Source organism: Capra hircus, chromosome 14 (assembly GCF_001704415.2).
Source record: "Capra hircus breed San Clemente chromosome 14, ASM170441v1, whole genome shotgun sequence".
NCBI lineage: Eukaryota > Metazoa > Chordata > Mammalia > Artiodactyla > Bovidae > Capra > Capra hircus.
Window position 1 is genome coordinate 81,168,935 of NC_030821.1, and position 17,448 is coordinate 81,186,382.

Genomic DNA, 17,448 nt, shown 5'->3' on the forward strand with positions numbered 1-17,448 from the left:
ATGAGCCTGGCCAGTCGCCAGAGGGAAAGGCGACTTCAGGGATCTTTATTGTGTGGGCCCTCCTTCACACAGCCTCCTGGGCCCTGCGGTACTCATACACGCTGCCCCGCTCGGGGAAGGCTAGGGGCTGCAAAGGCGAACCTGGCAGTGGGGCGGGGTCCTCCGGGTCCCCGTAGCCCCCACCGCCTGGTGTGTGGAGACAGAACACGTCCTGTGGAGCAGAGGGGCAGGATCAGCCTGGGCCTGGCGCTGCCCTGCCTCCCGCTACAGGCCCATCCCCACAGGGCAACGTGTCCATATCGGCCAGCTTGGACCCCGGAGCCCGGGTTCTCGGGCCCCTATTTTTTTTTCCGGCTCCCTATTCTTGTAGGAGCCAAATTAAACTCGGTCTCCGCTTATCTCCGCAATTCCATTCACCCTCTGTGGGATGAGGGCCACTGGGGGTGGGGGAGTGAGGATGGGACAGGCCAGGCCGCAGTCCTTACCCCAGGGTACACGGGCACTGAGGTCTTCCCACCCAGGTTCACTGTCCGGCCGTCCTTCCGGATGAGTAGGTTTAGGCCCCGGGCACCAGGCTCACCCCCTTCAGGAAGAAGCAAGGCGGGAGTGGCCCAGGAGGCAAGGAAGTGAGAGATGGAGGAGGGGGGGGGTGTTTTAAACTGGAGGACAGATGGGACAAGAGGTGGGTGGGGAACAGACTCCCCGCAGCGATTGGGGCTGGGGGGGGTGGGGAGGGAACCACCTACCCATCAGGCCGTACGGCTGGAAGGCGCGGCGCTCGGTCAGCACGGACAGCAGCGCCTCCTCGCGGAAAAGCAGCTCACGGATAATGCCATCGCCGCCCCGGAAGCGGCCGCGACCCCCGGACCCCAGTCTTAGCTCGAAGCGGCGCAGGATAACCGGGTACCTGCACGGTCCGGGCTCAGCTCAGCCCAGCCGGCCCCGCCCCCGCGCCGCCCGGCCCGCTGCCCAGCCCCGTCCCCCGACCCCCAACCCACCCCGAGCCGTCACCTGCTCTCCAGGATCTCGGGGTCGGTGATGCGTGTATTGGTCATGTGGCTGTGCACGCCGCTGCGCCCGTGCCAACCCGGACCCGCGCCCGCGCCGCCCGCCACCGTCTCGTAGTAGCCCATGTGGGCGTTGCCCAAGGTCACGTTGTTCATGCAGCCCTGGCAGGGGCAAGGGGTCGCTGCGCTGGCTGCGAGTGCAGCCCCTCCCTACCGCCCGCAGCCCATCCCCGCTTCTGGCCGCACAGAGCGTCCCCTGGGCCCACCGCACCTGGGAAGCGGCGCAGGCCCCGAAGGCACCCAGGATGACGTCCACCACGCGCTGCGACGTGAGCACGTTGCCGCCCACCACGGCCGCGTCGGGAGAAGGGTCTAGGATGGAGCCTTTAGGAATTACCACGCGCACCGGAGCCAGGCAGCCCTGAGGGCAAAGGGCGGCTCTCAACAATGGGGGGAGGTGGGGGGCGGGGGCTGTGGAGGGAAGTACACCACCTGCTCCCTAGGATCAGGCCGACCTTGAGCTGACCTCGCCCGGGCTCACTGAGGGTGATGTGGGCTTGGGGTGGAGCCGCTGTCCCTGCACACAGCACAGCCCCTCGCACCTGGTTGAGTGGAATGTCGCGGCCGACCAGACAGCGAAGACAGTAGATGAGCGCAGACAGCGTGATGGCCCGCGGCGCGTTGAGGTTGCCGAACACCTCCGGCCCTGAGCCGCTGAAATCAAACACCGCGCTACCCTGCCCACCAGAGTGGGGGAGAGGTCAGCAGCCCGCCGGGCGTGCCCGTGATGCCCGAGGAGGTACCCCCTCCGAAGACTGACCTGATTCAGGTTGATCTGCACTCGGAGTCTTATGGGGGAGCCGTCGTCCATGTGGTCCTCTGCAGACACCTCCAGGGGCAGGCCCCGGGCCTGCCGGGCAGTTCCAAAGGCCCGGAGCATGTCCCTCACAGCGAGCTCCGCGTTTGCCTGGTGGGGAGTTCAGCATCAGCCATGTCCCTTCCAGGTGGGCCAGGTGCCCCCTCCTCCTTTGCCCACCCACCTAGGGGCGAGCACAGAGCTGCCTACCCTGCTGCCCCCGGCCCACCTGAATGTGGCCCATGTAGGCCTGCACCACGTCCAGGCCATACTGCCCGATGAGCTCGCCCACCAGCTGGATGCCCTTCTGGTTGGCCGCCACCTGGGCACGCAGATCCGACAGGTTGTCGTGCAGGTTCCGTGTTCCGCTGCAGCCCGGAATCTTGCCTGGCGCCCGCAGGGCTTCAGTCACCGCTAAATGGATGGGACCGCCACTGAGCCACCTGGGAGTCCCAGGGCCACCTGGTGCCCTGCTCCTCTGCCGGGGCACTGCAGGCTCCACGTGTTGGCCCAGCACTGGCTCCCTACCACTCTGCTGACTCTTCCCCCATCGGCTGAACCTTCTCCTCACACCCCAGTCCCCCAGGGCACCCTAGAATAGACAGGTAGCTTTGCTGTGACCACACATGGGCTGGAGGTAAGGGCAGGGGCAGGGCTCAGGTTCCCCGAGCAAATTCTCCCCACCACCTCCATTCCTCCTGCCCTACCTCCCCACTGGCCCACTCTCCAGCCTTTTCTAGGCCTCCTGCCAAGAGGAAAAACCACTTCCCTTACCTAACCCTCCCCCCCAGGGCCCACCACTGGCGGCCACGGCCAGTCACTGAAAGAGCATCAGCATGGCTGTCTGTCCCCCCATCCCTGGCCCCAGCAGACCTGGACAAAGACTCCATCCATGGCAAGCAGTACAGGTTTGACCCCAAGGACCACTCCGTGCCTCATGAAAGCGCCTCTCCTGAGTCTGGGTCAGGATCCTCTCTGAGGCTCCCTGGCCACCAGGTCCTCTGCCTGCTCATGTCCCTCAGGGGTCCTTGCCCTCTGCCCCCGCCCCACACTGACCAAGGCAGCAGCCAGGCCTCGGCCCCTTTATCTGTGTCCTCACACCCACAGCAGCACATGGTCCGGTCACCCATCACCTGTTCTCACTCTGAGATGCCCCCGGGGCTCTCACCCCTAGCTGCCTCACACTGGCCGTCCTGCCCCCAGGTTCCACCAAAGCTGCTGCCCTACCTCCTCAGCAACCACAAAGCCAGAACCTCCATCCTACAGCTGTCCAAACTTCATTCCCTCCCCCATGCCCAAATCCCACCAGACACCAACCCTGACCTCCAAACCACCTTCACCCTTGTCCCCAGCTTGAGGTTCAGCATCCCCCAAGGCAGGTAGAGCCCTCGCCCCACCCCCCCTCCTGGCCTGCAGGCCATCCTCGGACCCTCTATGTACTGTATGTCAGCAGGTGCACCAGCAGACCAGCTCAGGCCCGGCTGACGCCTTTCATAGCTGCCCCGCCACCCACTGCCCTCACCCAGGCCCAGGGAAGCTCTTCAGGAGCCTGCAGCCCCTGGCACCCCTGTTTCTCTGCAGCCCCCAGACCCAGTGCAAACCAAAGTGCGAATTATAAACAGAAGCAGCTGCCCACCTTGAAGTAGGCTTCTCCCTCTCCTGCACCCTTGGCCAACTCCCCACCCCCAAACCACTGAGGCCTCCCTGGGCCCAGGCACGACTTAGCTCAGTGCCTCTGATTATCTCTGAGAGATACTGTGTAACCACTCTGCGGTCACCGCCTGGCTCCCACAGCCTGGAGGCCAGCCTAGGGGTAGGGCAGGCGGGAAGCAGCCAGGTGTACCAGCCCAGTGCCACTCACCCTCTTCCTGGAAGACTCCCCCCTGCACAAGTTTGAAGGACAGGAAGACCGCACCCTCCTGCTGCAGGCTGGTGGAGTGGGGGGGCATGGAGCCCGGTGTGATGCCCCCAATGTCTGCATGGTGCCCACGGCTGGCCACATAGAACACAGGCCGCGTTTGACCCGGCCAAAACACCTAGGGGTGAGAGCAACGGTCAGCGGCGCCGGTGGCCCTCCTCCATGGGTCCCTGGGCAGCGCCCCTCACCGGTGTGATGACAGTCAGGTCTGGCAGGTGGCTGCCCCCTGCGCTGGGGTGGTTGCTCAGCAGCACATCGCCGGGGTGGAGATCAGCCCCCAACTGCTGAATCTGAAGCCAGGAGACAGGTGCAGAGTGGGGAGGGGGCAGGGCTGAGGGGTAGGGGGATCAGGGGAAGGGGCCTCCCGAACCTGGAACTGCACCGTCTCCTGCATGGCACCCAGGTGCACGGGGATGTGAGGGGCGTTGGAGACCAGACCCCCGTCGGGCCCAAAGAGGGCGCAGGAGAAGTCCAGACGCTCCTTGATGTTGGTGGAGATGGCCGTGCGCTGCAGGATGCGGCCCATCTGCTCTGCGGGCACATAGTGACCAGATGCCCGCCGGCCCCATGCCGCCCACAGCCCGTCCTGGGCACAGAAGGGCAGGGCCCACTGCCTTCAAGGCCTCTGAGTCCCAGACCCAGGACCCGAAGCAGGTGACGGTCTACCTAGACACATGAGGACGTGGCCAGACGTCTTGCTCGTGCCGAGGGCAGCCCTTCCCTTCTCAGCCCTGCCCAATGCCCCCATCAACCCCACACCCTGCCTCCTGCAGTAAGAACCCAATGTTGGTGGCCCCAGCAAGCACCTAGCCTGACCCTGAGCCTGGGTTCCCTGTGCAGAGCCCAGATCACACGGTGCTGGGAGGGCAAAAGCACCCCCCTGCCCCGGACCTGCAGATGCAGCAGGTCCATCCCGGGGCCAGGGCCACATTGCCTGCCCCACTGCTCAGAGGCTCTGCTTCTGCCCTTCCCCCGATTGCACTTTCTCCCTGCACACCCCTGCCAGGCACCCCAGCACACACTGCCTGGCATGCAGAACCCCCCCTGCACCGCAGGGAGCAGGCGAGGGAGCAGGACTGTGCAGCCACTCACCAGCAATGCTCATGAAGCGGTGGGAGAAGATGGACAGGTGGATGGGGTCAAGCTGCATGCCCACCATGCTGGCCGTCTCGGCCCCCACAGAGATGCGGATGTCCCCAGTCTCAGTCACCTCTGCCTGGCAGCCTGGCTCCACCAGGATGGTACTGGGGGCAGGGGCGCAGAGGGGCTGGAAGAGCCAGGCCAGATCCCCACCGAACCAGGTTCCCCCACATGCCCAGGCCAAGGAACATCCCAACCATGAAGGGACCCAAAAGTCCTCCAGACTCCTGCAGCTGGGGCCAGAGGACTGCCCCGCCCAGCCCCCCCAGCCAGGGCCCCACAGTTCACCCTGGGCCTCACCCCACACACCCCCACCCCGGCCAGGCCTCAGCCCACCTGTTGCTGTCAATGATGAGGCAGGGCCCCTGAAGCTTGTGTCCACAGCCCAGCTCTCCCAACAGGTACACAGGGGTCTCCTGGTAGCCCCCCTCAAAGTAGCACTGGGTCATCTGAGGAGGGTGCGAGGTGAGCAGGGTTCCAGGCCCAGAGCTCTCCCTGCGTCTCCCCCTCCACTTCTGTCCTCGTGTCCCAGTGGCTGTGGGTGGGTGGGTGGGTGGGTGGGCACAGGCAGGATCACTAACCTTATCTACCCGAGGAGGTCCACTATGGACTTTTGGGACATCCTCGAGGCAAAGGCTGCTGCTGCCCGTGCCCCTGACCCGCACGTCGTCCACCACCACCGGCCGCTCAGGAATAATGAAGCCGAACTCCCTCATGTACCTGAGCCCAGAGGGGACTGTCAGGGGTGGCAGTCAGGCCAACCCATGCGCCCGGGCTCCTGGGAGGCGGAGGTCACATACCTCTCCACAAAGGCCGCCCCAAAGTCACCAGCTCGGGGCGAGCGGGCACTGGCCGGGTGCTGGTGGGCAGACACCATTAGGGCGCAGTCCGTGCCCTGGTAGCGCAGGTGCAGGAAGCTCTCAGTGCTGATCTGGGACCTGTGATGGTGGCAGGCGGGGTGCTCGCATGGGGGGCTGGGCGGGGGAGCCTCCTGCAGCTCTCAGAGCCCAGCCCTCCCCGACTGCTGCTGACCGGACCCCAAGTGAGGTGGTCTGGTAGCCCCCAGAGCCCCACCTGGGGAAGCCCTGGGCCCGCAGGGCCTCCACACACTGCTCCTCCAGGCGGCCCAGCCTCTGGTCCAGCTGCGCAAAGGTCTCGGGAGCATAGGGCAGGGAGCAGGGCTCCTGTGCCTCATGCACCACGTCGGCCAGGGCCAACCCCAGCGCCGACAGCAGTCCACTGTGCCTACAGGACAAGGATGGCAGAGCGGTGGGTACAGTGTCTCCCAAAGTGGGCGCCCCCCGGACCCACGCACTGCACCCAGACACACCTGTGAATGTGCACAGTGTCCATGCCCAGGGCCCGGGCGATGGCACAAGCATGCTGCCCACCAGCTCCCCCAAAGCAGGCCAGCACGTGGGCCGAGGGGTCATGGCCTCGTGCCTGGGGAACCAGAAGGGGATCAGTGGCCCCCCCATCCACCCGGCCCCCCCCACTCCCCCCACAGGCAAGGGCAGCGGTGGGCGTACCTGCGTGAGAGCACGGATGGGCCGACACATGGCCTCGTTGGCCACACGAACAAACCCCATGGCCACCTCCTCCAGGCTCAGTGGGGAGGCTGGGCAAGGCCCGTTGGTCAGGAAGCTGTTGACCTCCGTGGCCACAGCCTCCAGGGCCTTTCGGGACGCCTCTGGGGACAGTGGCTGGTCCTCTCCCGGCCCAAAAATGCAGGGGAAGGAGGCAGGCAACAGGCGACCCAGGACCAGATTAGCGTCCGTCACTGTCACAGGGCCCCCTGGGAGGTGTGCACAGTGTGGGGGCTGGGGCTGTAGGTGGGTGCCAGGCGTGGCCAGTGGGGTTGGGGCTGGGGGAGGGGCTGGGCTGTGCTGGAAGGGTCTCAGGGCCAGTATGCCAGCGCTTACCTTTTCGGTAGCAGGCGGGGCCAGGGTGGGCTCCCGCAGACTCTGGCCCCACCACGAAGAGGCCGGACCTTTGGAGAGGAGACTGGCGTTGGAGGCGTGCTGGGAGGCGGGTTAGGGAGGTGGGGCTGGGGGTGTCCGCACAGGTGCGGGATGGTGCTGACCTGAAGAAGAGGCGGGAGCCCCCACCCGCTGCCACCGTGTTGATATCCAGCTGGGGGGCCTGAAGGGTGACACCAGCCGTGCTGGCCTCGAAAACATGCTCAAACTCACCAGCATAGCGGCTCACATCTGTAGACGTGCCTGGTGGGGGTGGGGAGCAAGGAGACCCAGATGCTACCCAGCCCAGCAACTGAGGCCCCTGGACCCCACCCTCGGGCCCTCATACCTCCCATGTCAAAGCCGATGACTGGCTGGCCGCCCTCCACCCGGTAGGTGGTGGCTGAGTAACCAACCACGCCCCCAGCAGGTCCGGAGAGCACAGCGCGGGAGCCGCTGAAGGAGTCCATGGGCGCCAGCCCACCGTCGGAGCGCATGAACAGCACCTGCACGTCCTGTGGGCAGGCGGGCGGTGAGGGGCGAGGTGGGGCGGGCCAGGGGCGGGCAGGGAGGGGGTCTCACCTTGAGCTGACCCTGGAAGCCACGGCGGAAGCCCTGCACGTAGCGCTGGATGGTAGGCGTGAGGTAGGCGTCGGCACAGGCCGTGTGCCCCCGGGGCACGATGCGCACCATAGGCATGGCCTCCGAGGACAGCGACACGTGCGTGAAGCCCAGTTCCCGGGCCAGGGCGCCCACCTGCTGCTCGTGCTGGGCCCACCTAGGAGAACCGAGCGCCACTGAGACCCAACCCCGCCCGCCGGCCCGCTCCCCGCATCCCCGCTCCCGCTCCGCCCGCGCCCGCACGCTGTCCCGCCCCCTACCCTCAGCACTCCGGACCGGCCCGCTGCCCCCGCCCCACCACAGCCCACTCACGTGTACGAGTGCATGAGCACCACAGCCAGGCTGCGGATGCCCCGGGACAGGAGCCCTTCCAGCTTCCCTCGCAGGCCCCCCAGATCCACAGGCTGCTGCACTTCCAGCAGGTCCCCTGTGCAGCCTTCGAGGAAGCCGCGGGATCGGGGTCAAAGGCTGTCAGGGCCTGCTGCCCCGCCCCCAGCACTCCGCCGCGCCGTACCTTTCACGGGTGTCCCAGCACCCGGCTCCCCTCGATAGAGCACTACCCGTTCGTCTACTTCCAGCACCTCCTCATACAGCATCTCGGGCATGGGCACGGCCTGAGGGCGGGCAGAAGCTCAGAGGTGGCCCAGGCCTGAGGGTCCTTGCTGGGGTCCTGCGTGGATGGGTCGATGCAGGCTAGGGGATGTGTCTCAGCGGGCCAGTCCACAGCCCCAGGAGACACAGTCAGACGGGATGGTCCCAGGAGACAGTCAGACTGGGTGGCCCAAGGAAGGCCCACCCAGGGTGGCTCTCTGCCCCCAGGCTTCTGAGTGCTGCCAGCTGTCTGCCCTCATAGAGCTGCTCCATCCCAGAACCCCGCAAAGGGGTGAGGGTCAGCGTCCAGGACGCAGCAGAGTGGAGGACAGGCCCAGAACAACACATGGCCACTCAGGGCTGGGGAGATGCAGCATCCCATCATGAGTGTCCAGAATCTGCTATCAGCTGTGGCCTTGGGCTAGCACTGACCCTTCCAAGGACTGCCCTCCCTGAGGGGCCCAGGCGCCCCAGGGAAAACGTGTTCTATGGAGTCAGCCACTGCTGACTTGGATGAACTCACCAGGTCAAAGAGGTCCGAGCGGGCCTGGGTGCCCACGTGCAGCAGGTCTCGGAACCCGCGCGTCACCAGCAGCGCCACCCGCTCTCCCCGCCGTTCCAACAGCGCATTGGTCGCCACCGTGGTGCCCATGCGGATGCTGGCAATGCGACTGGTGTCCAGCGGCCGGTCCCGAGGCAGCAGCACGCCCCCCTCCTGGAACCACGTGGTCAGCCTTCAGGCCTCTGGCCCAGAGACCCCTCCACCTGCCACCCTGCCCTGCCCACCTGCTCCAGGACGCGGCGGATGCCCTCAGTGGGGGCGTCCGCATAGTTGGCAGGGTCTTCTGAAAGCAGCTTTAGGACCCTCACGTGCCCCCCTGGGCACTGGGCAAAGACATCTGTGAAGGTGCCTCCACGGTCGATGGCAAAATGGAAGCGCCCCTCCGGGCCACCCATGGTGATGGGGCTGGAGTCCAGCAGCGACTCCTCAGCTGGCAGTCCTGGGAGAACTGGCCAGAGGCAGTGGGTCATCCACAGGCGGGTAGCCCTGAGCAGAGCTGGGATGGGGAGAGGACGGGATTCCGGGCCCAGAAGGGGCCCTGGGTGGAGCCAGAGCTGGGTAAGTCCGGGCTGGGCCTAATGCCCCCTGTGCCTACTCCCCAGTTCCAATGCCCAGGGCTGCGGCGGAAACCCAGGGCCTCCTGGAGCAGGACTTTCCGAGGATGAGGTGAAGTAGGAGCCCTGGGGCTGGGGTTTCTGGACCCTTTAAGCAGGAAGAAGCACGTGCGTTGGGGGCAGGTGAGAGAAGGCCCACTGCCCGAAGGCTCGACCTTGGAGCAAGAGGGGACGGGGACCGGGCAGAGCCTGCGCAGACGGCCGGCCGGGGCGGGGGCCGGGAGGCGAGGAGGAGCGCGCGGCGGGGGCGATCGGGGGCGAGGGGTGCGGAGAGGAGCGGGGAGGGTCCCCACCTGGCCTGTCGGCTCCGGGTCGCTCGCCGTCCGTTCGGCAGCCTGCCCGCGCCCGCCCCCAGCCCGGAAGCGGGACCCGCCCCCCGCACGACCGGTCCCGGCGCTCCGGGCTCTCCGGTTGCGTCAAGATCGGGCGGCCCGGAGCCGTCCCCTCCCTCGGCTGCGAGCCATCCCGAGTACGGCGGGGCGGGGCCGAGCTGGGCCGCAGGGCAGCGGGCGTCTCCATGCTTATCCCCGCGGAGGAAGCACTGTGCAGGCGCGGCCCCACCCCGCGGCCCGACCCGCGGGCACCTGGGCTCGGCGGCTGCCCGGCCCTCCGCCGGCTAGGAGCTCGCTGGGCGTGGACGCCCCGGGAAGCCTCTTCCAGGCGCCCCGGGAGAGGGGAGCAGGCTGCCCAGACGACCTCGGAGAGCGCCCCAGCGCGCCGCGGTTGCGGGGGAGCGGGGGAGTCGGGGAGCGACGCTGGAGGCTGGAATTGAGGGCCCCAGCAGCCAGGACTTCGAACCCTGGAGAAAGCCTTCGCTCCCCACAGGCGCTGTGGGCAGGGGGCCCTCCACACCACCCTCCCTGGCCGACCCTGCGGCACTCTGGCTGATGTCGCCAGACAGCAGGTCAGTCCCGTGACCACGGGGAGGATGGCTGTCCCTCCCCTGCGTGCTCCCCTGTGGACTGAAAGCCGCCTGGCTGCCTGCCCAGGTCTGAGGTGGGCTCAAGCTGTGAAGGGCTCTAGAAAAGAACGGTGGGGGATAGGGGGCTTCCCAAGAGCAGCAGCAGGTGAAGGGGGGCCCCTTACCTCAGGGACTAGGCAGACAGGGGGCCAGACGGGTAGGGACATGGTCCACACCCTGGCCCCCGTCCCACCCCCGGCTTTGCACTCTCTTGACCCTTGCTGGCCTTTGAAGCTGGTCCCAGGAGAAGAGGGGGAAGTGGGCTGCTTTAAGGGCGCAGGCTCCGGGCTGCACCCTGCCTGCGGCAGGGCTCCCCACTGACTCGCCTCTAGCCGCCTCAGTGTCCCCCATATGTTGGGGGGTTAAAGGGCAGCCACATGGCTCCCTCCCTTTGGTCTGCCTCTGCTGCACCCCTGAAAGAGCCCCCGCTCCAGCCCCCCTCTTCCTCCACAGCCCCTGTCAGCACCTGACAGGACACAGCCCAGGGACTCAAGGGACTCCCACTTTGCTACACGGCTGAAGTGGTGGAGACTGCGGCCCCTGCAAAGTCCCCGGCCCAGCACGCACCTCTCTCCACATCCTTGAACTTGATGGTTCTGCGCCGGGGGAGCCGGGGGCCAGCGGCCACCTCAGCCAGGAGCCCGGGGCCACAGAAGCTCAGGCTGCTGCCCCGGTTCCTGAGCACCAGCTTCAGCTCCTGGTTCTCCTGGATGAGCTGCACCAGCCGCCGGAGCTCCTCGTTCTCCTGTGCCAGCCGCTGGATCTCCTGCCGCAGGCCCTCGTAGCTGCTGAGGAGGGACATGCCCGGCAGCGGTGGGCAGCAGCTGCTGGTGGCAGGCAGGCTGGCCAGAGGGCAGCGGACCCCGCCATTGTGAGGTCAACGGCTCCCTACCCCCCACCGCAGCCACATTCCGGGGCTTCAGAGCCAGCACCCAGCAGTTCCGAGCACCCTGAGCGGGGCACCCCCCAAACTCTGCCCTCTGGCTCACGAGTAGGGCCCAGATCTGCCCCAGACTTGGGAGTCCCTCCCGGAAGCCCCTCCTGGTGGACAGAAGGTTCTGGGTCCCAGCCTATCATGGTGGTATTGCAGGAAAGGAGCTGAATGATTCAGGTGTCCCTCCTCCCCACTGGCCACCACTGCTCATGCCAGGTTGTGGGGCTGGGTCCCTGGGCACAGTCCCAGAGGTGGTGGTGGCCAGCACATCATCTGAAGGGGGCAGGAGGGTGGACGTTTGAGTTGCCCTGAGGGAGAGGGTGTGTCTGGCCCAGCAGCAGCAGGAGCTGGACTGGCCTCAGAGACTCTGGTGGGTCAAAGCTTGGGGGCGCCTGGTAAGCCCGCAAGCACCTTAGGGTAAGCACAGGAGGTCCTCCCGTGCGGATGGCAGGGAGAGTCATTGTCCCATGAAGGACAGGCACCCCAGATGAGGCACCACATTCAGGGCCACAACCTCAGGGAACAGGGTGGGGCAGGCAGCAGGGAGGCCCCAGCAGACAAGGACAGCAGTTTCTGAGGGCAGGGGAGCCCCCTCAAAGGCAATGACTGGGTTTGTACTTGAGAACATATGAAAGCCTTCCTTCTCCCCATGTGTTTTCTAATGGGATGGTTCTGTGTAGTTGCCATTATTTTGAGTCATTTCTTCCATTATGATTTATTTCATGTCGTTTTTTGCATTTTGCGGGCCTGCTCACTGCAGTTTCCACTTGTGCAGAGGAACCTAGGAAAGATAAGATGAGAAGACAAGGCCTCCCCCGCAACAGCCACCCATGGTTCCGGGGGTCACTCTGGGAGGGGCAAGCTCCCACCAGCCCAGCTCCCCCAGACCCCGCCCAGGGTGAGAGGCCAGGGGGAAGGACTAGCAGCTCCACAGCACAGTGGAGCAGGCAGAGGCGGAGCAGGCAGACTCTTCTGGACGCCAAGCTTGGAGTCGGGACAGTGGAGGTCTCAGTGAGGAGAAGTTACCTAAGAGTTCAAACACATTACCAGCAACGTGAAGGCTTAAAACAGCAGACATTTATTCTCTTCCAGCTCTAAAGGCCAGAAGTCCAAACTGAATCTATGGGCTAAAATAACAGTTCCTTCTGGAGGGTCCTGGGGAGAGTTTGTTCCTCGCTGTGCCCAGTGGCCAGCACTCCCTGGCTTGAGGCTGCCTCACTCCACAACTCTGCCTCCAAGGTCACCTCTCCTGCTCTTCGGCACCCAAATACCCCTTTGCTGCCACCTTGAAAGGACCCTCATGTTTCCACGGGGGCCCCCTGGATACTGCAGCACATGCACTCCTTCTCAAGACCGTTAGCTTAATCATATCTGCAGAGTTCCTTCTGCCACAGAAGGTGACATTCATGGTCTCCAGGAATCAAGACCCAGCTATCTCTGCAGGTATTCTTCAGCCTATTATGCCGGCTGGATGTGGGGCAGACTTGAAAGTGTTCCCCAGGTGTACCCTGATTCATCAGCAAAGGACAGCTCACCACTGGCTTGGGAGCTGGAGCCCAACCTTTGCCCAGCCGGTGGCTGAATGCTCCGCTGACTCAGATGCGACTTCTCAGCTGCCTCTCAGCTGCCGGGATTGACTCTAAGGGGGTGGGGGTGGGGCGGTGAGGCGGGGGGCTGAGTAGTACCTCAGAAGCTGCTCACCGTGGAGGAACATACTCCACAGAACCGCTCTCGACAAGCCCCAGAACTAATGAACTAACAGCAAAGGCAACAAGGCCAAGGAGGAGCCCGCTGGTTACAGCCCAGAGTTCCTGCAACAGATCAGTAACTCTGCCAACTGGCCACTGACCGCTCTTGGGATAGGCCACCGCTGAGATGCATCTGTGCTGCCCGGGGGGGTCTGGGGCAAGGGCCAGATTCACTGAAGTCAGGAGGCTCAGGATCCCTCCAGGTCAGGGCCTCAGCAGTGTTCACAGGGCTGCACACTCTGTAAAATTTCCAAAAGCATGTCATCACAGTGAGGTTAATTCTGTCTCTTCCCACTGCACCTGGCATTGTGTCATTTCTTCCCCTGCTGTTGGGGACAGGTGGGGGCATGGCGGGCTCTGCTCAGGCAGGCTGAGGTGGGAGCAGCCGCTCCCTGGTGTCGTTCAGGTATTGCTGTCGTTCTGGTACAGAAGTGACTCCCAGGAACACAGCCGCCTCTCTGTGCTGCGCGTCACCAACATAGGGCTGATGGAGTTGGCTAATGTCTTCAATTCAAAAAACCTCTAAAATGTGATAAATAGCCCCTAAAGACCCTGAAATCTTAGGGCTCATATGTAAATGATAGAGGTTTTCTCAAATTTAACAATTCTGAGAATGTACACAATATTAGATAAAGGTAATTGATAAAGCTACCATCTGGTAGCTCAGATGGTAAAGAATCTGCCTGCAACGCAGGAGACCAGGGTTCAATCCTTGGGTCGGGAAGATCCCTTAGAGAAGGGAAAGGCTACCCACTCCAGTATTCTGGCCTGGAGAATTCCATGGGGTCACAAAGAATCTAACACAACTGAATGACTTTCACTTTCATGTATTCTTGCCTGGAAAATTCCATGGGCAGAGGAGCCTTGCAGACTACAGCCCATGGGGTTGTAGAGTCGGACACAACTAAGTAACAAACACAGCTAAGGGGAGATGATTGGATGGCATCACCGACTCAATAGACATGCATCTGAGCAAACTCCAGATGGTGAAGGACAAGGAAGCCTGGCCTGCTGCAGTCTGCGGGGTTGCAGAGTTGGACATGACTTAATAACTGAACAAGCTAAAGGGGCTGTTACCTGAAAACAACTTTACTCCCAAGCTAGCTAAGTTATAAAAATAATCTTTGATTACACATGTTAGAGGGGAGACTAAACTATCCTCTCTCTATATAGAAGGGGACATCATGAAAGTGTCACCATCTTAAGAGGTGTATCCAAAAAGCACAGCAGAAACATGTTAGAGAAATATATCAGGAAGTTAATTGAGGACATTGTTTGTTTTTTGTGTTTTGTGATGTTTGTGATATCGGTCAACTTTAAAAATTTGTGTTGAGACCTCCTTGGTGGCATAGCCAGTGGTTAAGAATCCACCTTCCAGTGCAAGGGATGCAGGTTGAATCCCTGGTCAGGGAACTAAGGTGCCACGTGCTGCAGGGCAACTAAGCCCTCAGGCTGCAAAGACCCAGTGCAGCCAAAAAAATATTACTGTTCCATGTTGGGACTTCTTTCCTCACTCTATTCCCTTAACTTTGGATATATGATCTTGTCCTCCTACTTAAAAAGGGCCCTGAGATGGCTCTCCTTCAGAAGACAGTTGCAAAATTGCTGTTTCTGGGAACCTAGGTTTCAGGAGGGCTCCTGCCATTCCCCAGTGAGAGGGGCTCAAACCTCAACTCTTTGTACAAACAAATGTGCTTTATGCTGAACCCCTCCTTTCTTCTTTAGGAGTCCAGGTACATCCAGGCAGAGGCCTATGACTGTGACCAGCCCCTATAACACCCTGGGCCCTGAGTCGCCAGTGAGCTTCTCTAGTGGCCAGCATATCACGTACCATGTTGCAATTTGTTGCTGGGTGAATGGAGAGTGTCCCCTGAGATTCTTCAGGGAGAGGACTCTGGAAGGAGGCACCTGGTTTCCTCTGACTCTGCCCCAGCAGGCTTTTCCTTTTGATTTTCATTAACATCCTTTCCCTTGAATCCTGGTCATAAGTACAATTCTGTGTGCTGAATTCTTTGAGTTCTAGTAAATAACTGAATTCAGGGCCACGGCTGCTCTTGGGGATCCTCAACACGGCTCCCAAATCTGTATAAGCTTTATACCCCTCAAACCTGAATCCACCCAGGTGTGTATGCTGTGACTAGAACACAAAGGCCAGAGAACCAAGGGGTTCTCATTCCTGAGGTGCCCAGACCTTAAACCGAGATAGTACTAGGGGTGGGGGCGGGGGAGGACACTTCCATGAGGGGCACAGTGAGGCATGCAGTATGAAAAGAACAGCCACCCCCCAGTCACTTTGGGCTTCTTAGGCCCAGAACCAACATTATTCTGATTATCCTGAGCTGCTAGGGCCAACCATGCAACAGGCGGGGCACCCAGGGGCTTCCACCTGTGTCAATGGACTACAGCAATCTTGACCTAGTAAGAACAGAAACACGAAGTGTCCACAGTGCTGAGAATAAGGCCTGTGTGACTCCACCGGTAACCTGCTCAGTCCAGCTGAAGAGCCGAGGGTGAGGGCACTGAGCCAAACAGAGGATGACGGCCATCACGGCCATGGCCCAGGCGCAGACAAGGCCTCGTGCGGCAGTATTCCAGACCACCTTGGAGGGGTCACTGGGCCTGGGACTTAGGCCCAAGCCCACCACAGCACGTCTGTTCCACTTGCTCTTCCCACAGCTTGACACTGAACTGCTCCTGTGGGTGGGGAGGGGGGACCATGTCATCTCCCCTTGAGCCTGGCAGACCTTGGTGACTGCCTTGACCCACAGTCTGGCAAGAGTGACACTACCTGACTTCTGGAGGTTAGGTCTTAGAACGCCACAAACACCCACTTTGTCTTGGGAGGCCACCTTGGTGCCGTGCTTTGCGGAAGCCCAGGCTGGAGAGGCCACATGAAGATGTGCTCTCTCTCAGAGCCTCAGTTGAGCCCTGGCCAACAGCCACCACCTGCCACCAAAGACGTGAAGGAGGAAGGCTTCACGACAATGCCAGTCATTGCCGGTCACCAATGACCACAGACAGGAAAGCCCCGAGTGCACACCGCCCTCAGCCCCAGTGAATGTCGCCTCCCTGTGGTCAGTGTCACAGCCCTGCTGATTTATCCTTCCCCGTTCAAACCTGAAGCATGGGATCTGGTTTCTAAGCGCTGCAGAGGGGCTGAATAATGCCCTAAGTTGTGTCTGACTCTTACAACCCCATGGGCTATAGCCCACCAGTCTCCTCTGTCCATAAGATTCTCCAAGCAAGAAGACTGGAGTGGGTTGCCATTTCCTTCTCCAGGGGATCTTCCCAACCCAGGTCTCCTCCACTGAAGGTAGATGCTTTACCAGCCGAGCCACCAGAGAAGCCCGAATAATGCAAATGAGGAGGGTAATGAGCTCCCTGATGGTGACCTTGACCACCAAACAAAAGGTATCTGGAAACAGGAGGCAGCTGTGGAGGAAAACATCTCATCCCTCCTCCTGTGAGCCCCTCTGCTGTTCCAGGGCATTTGACTGACATCAGGCCACGAAATGCAAGAGGAATGGCAGTAACCCTCTGAAGGGGGAAGGATTATGTAAAAAACTTTTAACATTTATTCCAGGTGGGAAAGGAGGGAGAATCTAACTCCCACACAGCCTTCACTCAGAAAGTCACTGCACTGGGGTTCTATCCCCCAGACCCCAGGACACACATCCACTGCCCACAATGGGGTGGTTGCTGGGTACATTCTACTTATTACTTGATACTCGTATCAACCAAAAAACTATGAGTTCCACAGGATTACTTGGACAGATTTTATAAAGTATTTTTGAGTTAAATGCAAAACTGTATGAAACACTCCCATTTTAAAAAATAAGAGTTCCAAAGGCCACTATATGGCTGTACATGTACAACTGCATATACATGTGTCTGTGTGTGACTTGGATGTAATTATGAGTGTGAAGAAAAACGGAGCCATTTTTTAAGCTATAGTAGATAGGGGGATGAGTGCAGAGAAACAAGGCAACATGGAAAACTGAAACTAAAAAATTTGACCATGTGTACGTACAACATAAATGTGTCTGCTTTTTAAACGGACAAATGTAAAAACTAAACTGTTTAAAGAAAAAAAAAACAGCGAACAGAGTGTATCTCAGCTTGGGAGAAGGCCTGCATTTATGACCGCGGAAGAACTTAAGACCAGCAGTGGCGGCTATCGCCCGCAAACCTCGAGGGAGATACCAAGCGTCAAGCAGAAGTAAAGGCGCGCCAGCGGCGCGGGAAGCGCGGGGCTCAGTGGAGAGGCAGAGGGAGAGGCGGCGGCGCGGGGCGGGCAGGCCCGGATGGTAGAGGTAGCCGCCCCCATGACCAACCCGGGAAGAAACGACACGGCGACTCCACGTCCGGCATGCCTCCAGCCCTGCAGGCGCGACTGCGTACCCCAAAAGGCGGCAAGGGTCCCTCACCCGGCCCACAGCCGCAGTTCCGCAAGGACCGGAAATGAGATGTGGCGTCCTCGGGAACTCTGGGAGAATCGCAGGGGTCCGGAACCGGAAGTTGGAGTCGGTGCCCCGGAA

General features: G+C 61.7%; 1 protein-coding gene across 8 annotated transcripts; it reads right to left on the reverse strand.

The window, feature by feature from the left end:
• On the reverse strand, positions 2-17,432 carry OPLAH (5-oxoprolinase (ATP-hydrolysing)). 8 transcript variants are annotated; one of them, XM_018058702.1, is made up of 30 exons: positions 17,245-17,385; positions 13,012-13,149; positions 12,698-12,801; positions 10,796-12,188; positions 8,878-9,101; positions 8,615-8,806; positions 8,015-8,114; positions 7,813-7,936; positions 7,462-7,657; positions 7,229-7,394; positions 7,005-7,143; positions 6,844-6,911; positions 6,451-6,716; positions 6,252-6,364; positions 5,996-6,166; positions 5,722-5,859; positions 5,503-5,641; positions 5,258-5,370; positions 4,874-5,025; positions 4,152-4,312; positions 3,970-4,071; positions 3,725-3,899; positions 2,093-2,277; positions 1,828-1,974; positions 1,610-1,744; positions 1,279-1,428; positions 1,012-1,169; positions 747-907; positions 486-583; positions 2-211 (listed from the first exon to the last, which is right to left on the reverse strand). In XM_018058702.1, exons 4-30 carry the CDS (start codon positions 11,028-11,030, stop codon positions 65-67), a joined length of 4,155 nt encoding a protein of 1,384 aa, XP_017914191.1. In that variant the 5' UTR covers positions 11,031-12,188; positions 12,698-12,801; positions 13,012-13,149; positions 17,245-17,385; the 3' UTR covers positions 2-64. The 8 variants fall into 8 exon arrangements, with proteins under 8 accessions (XP_017914191.1, XP_017914192.1, XP_017914193.1 ...); XM_018058703.1 differs by lacking the exon at positions 12,698-12,801 and having other exon boundaries at positions 17,312-17,432; XM_018058704.1 differs by lacking the exon at positions 12,698-12,801 and having other exon boundaries at positions 17,338-17,431.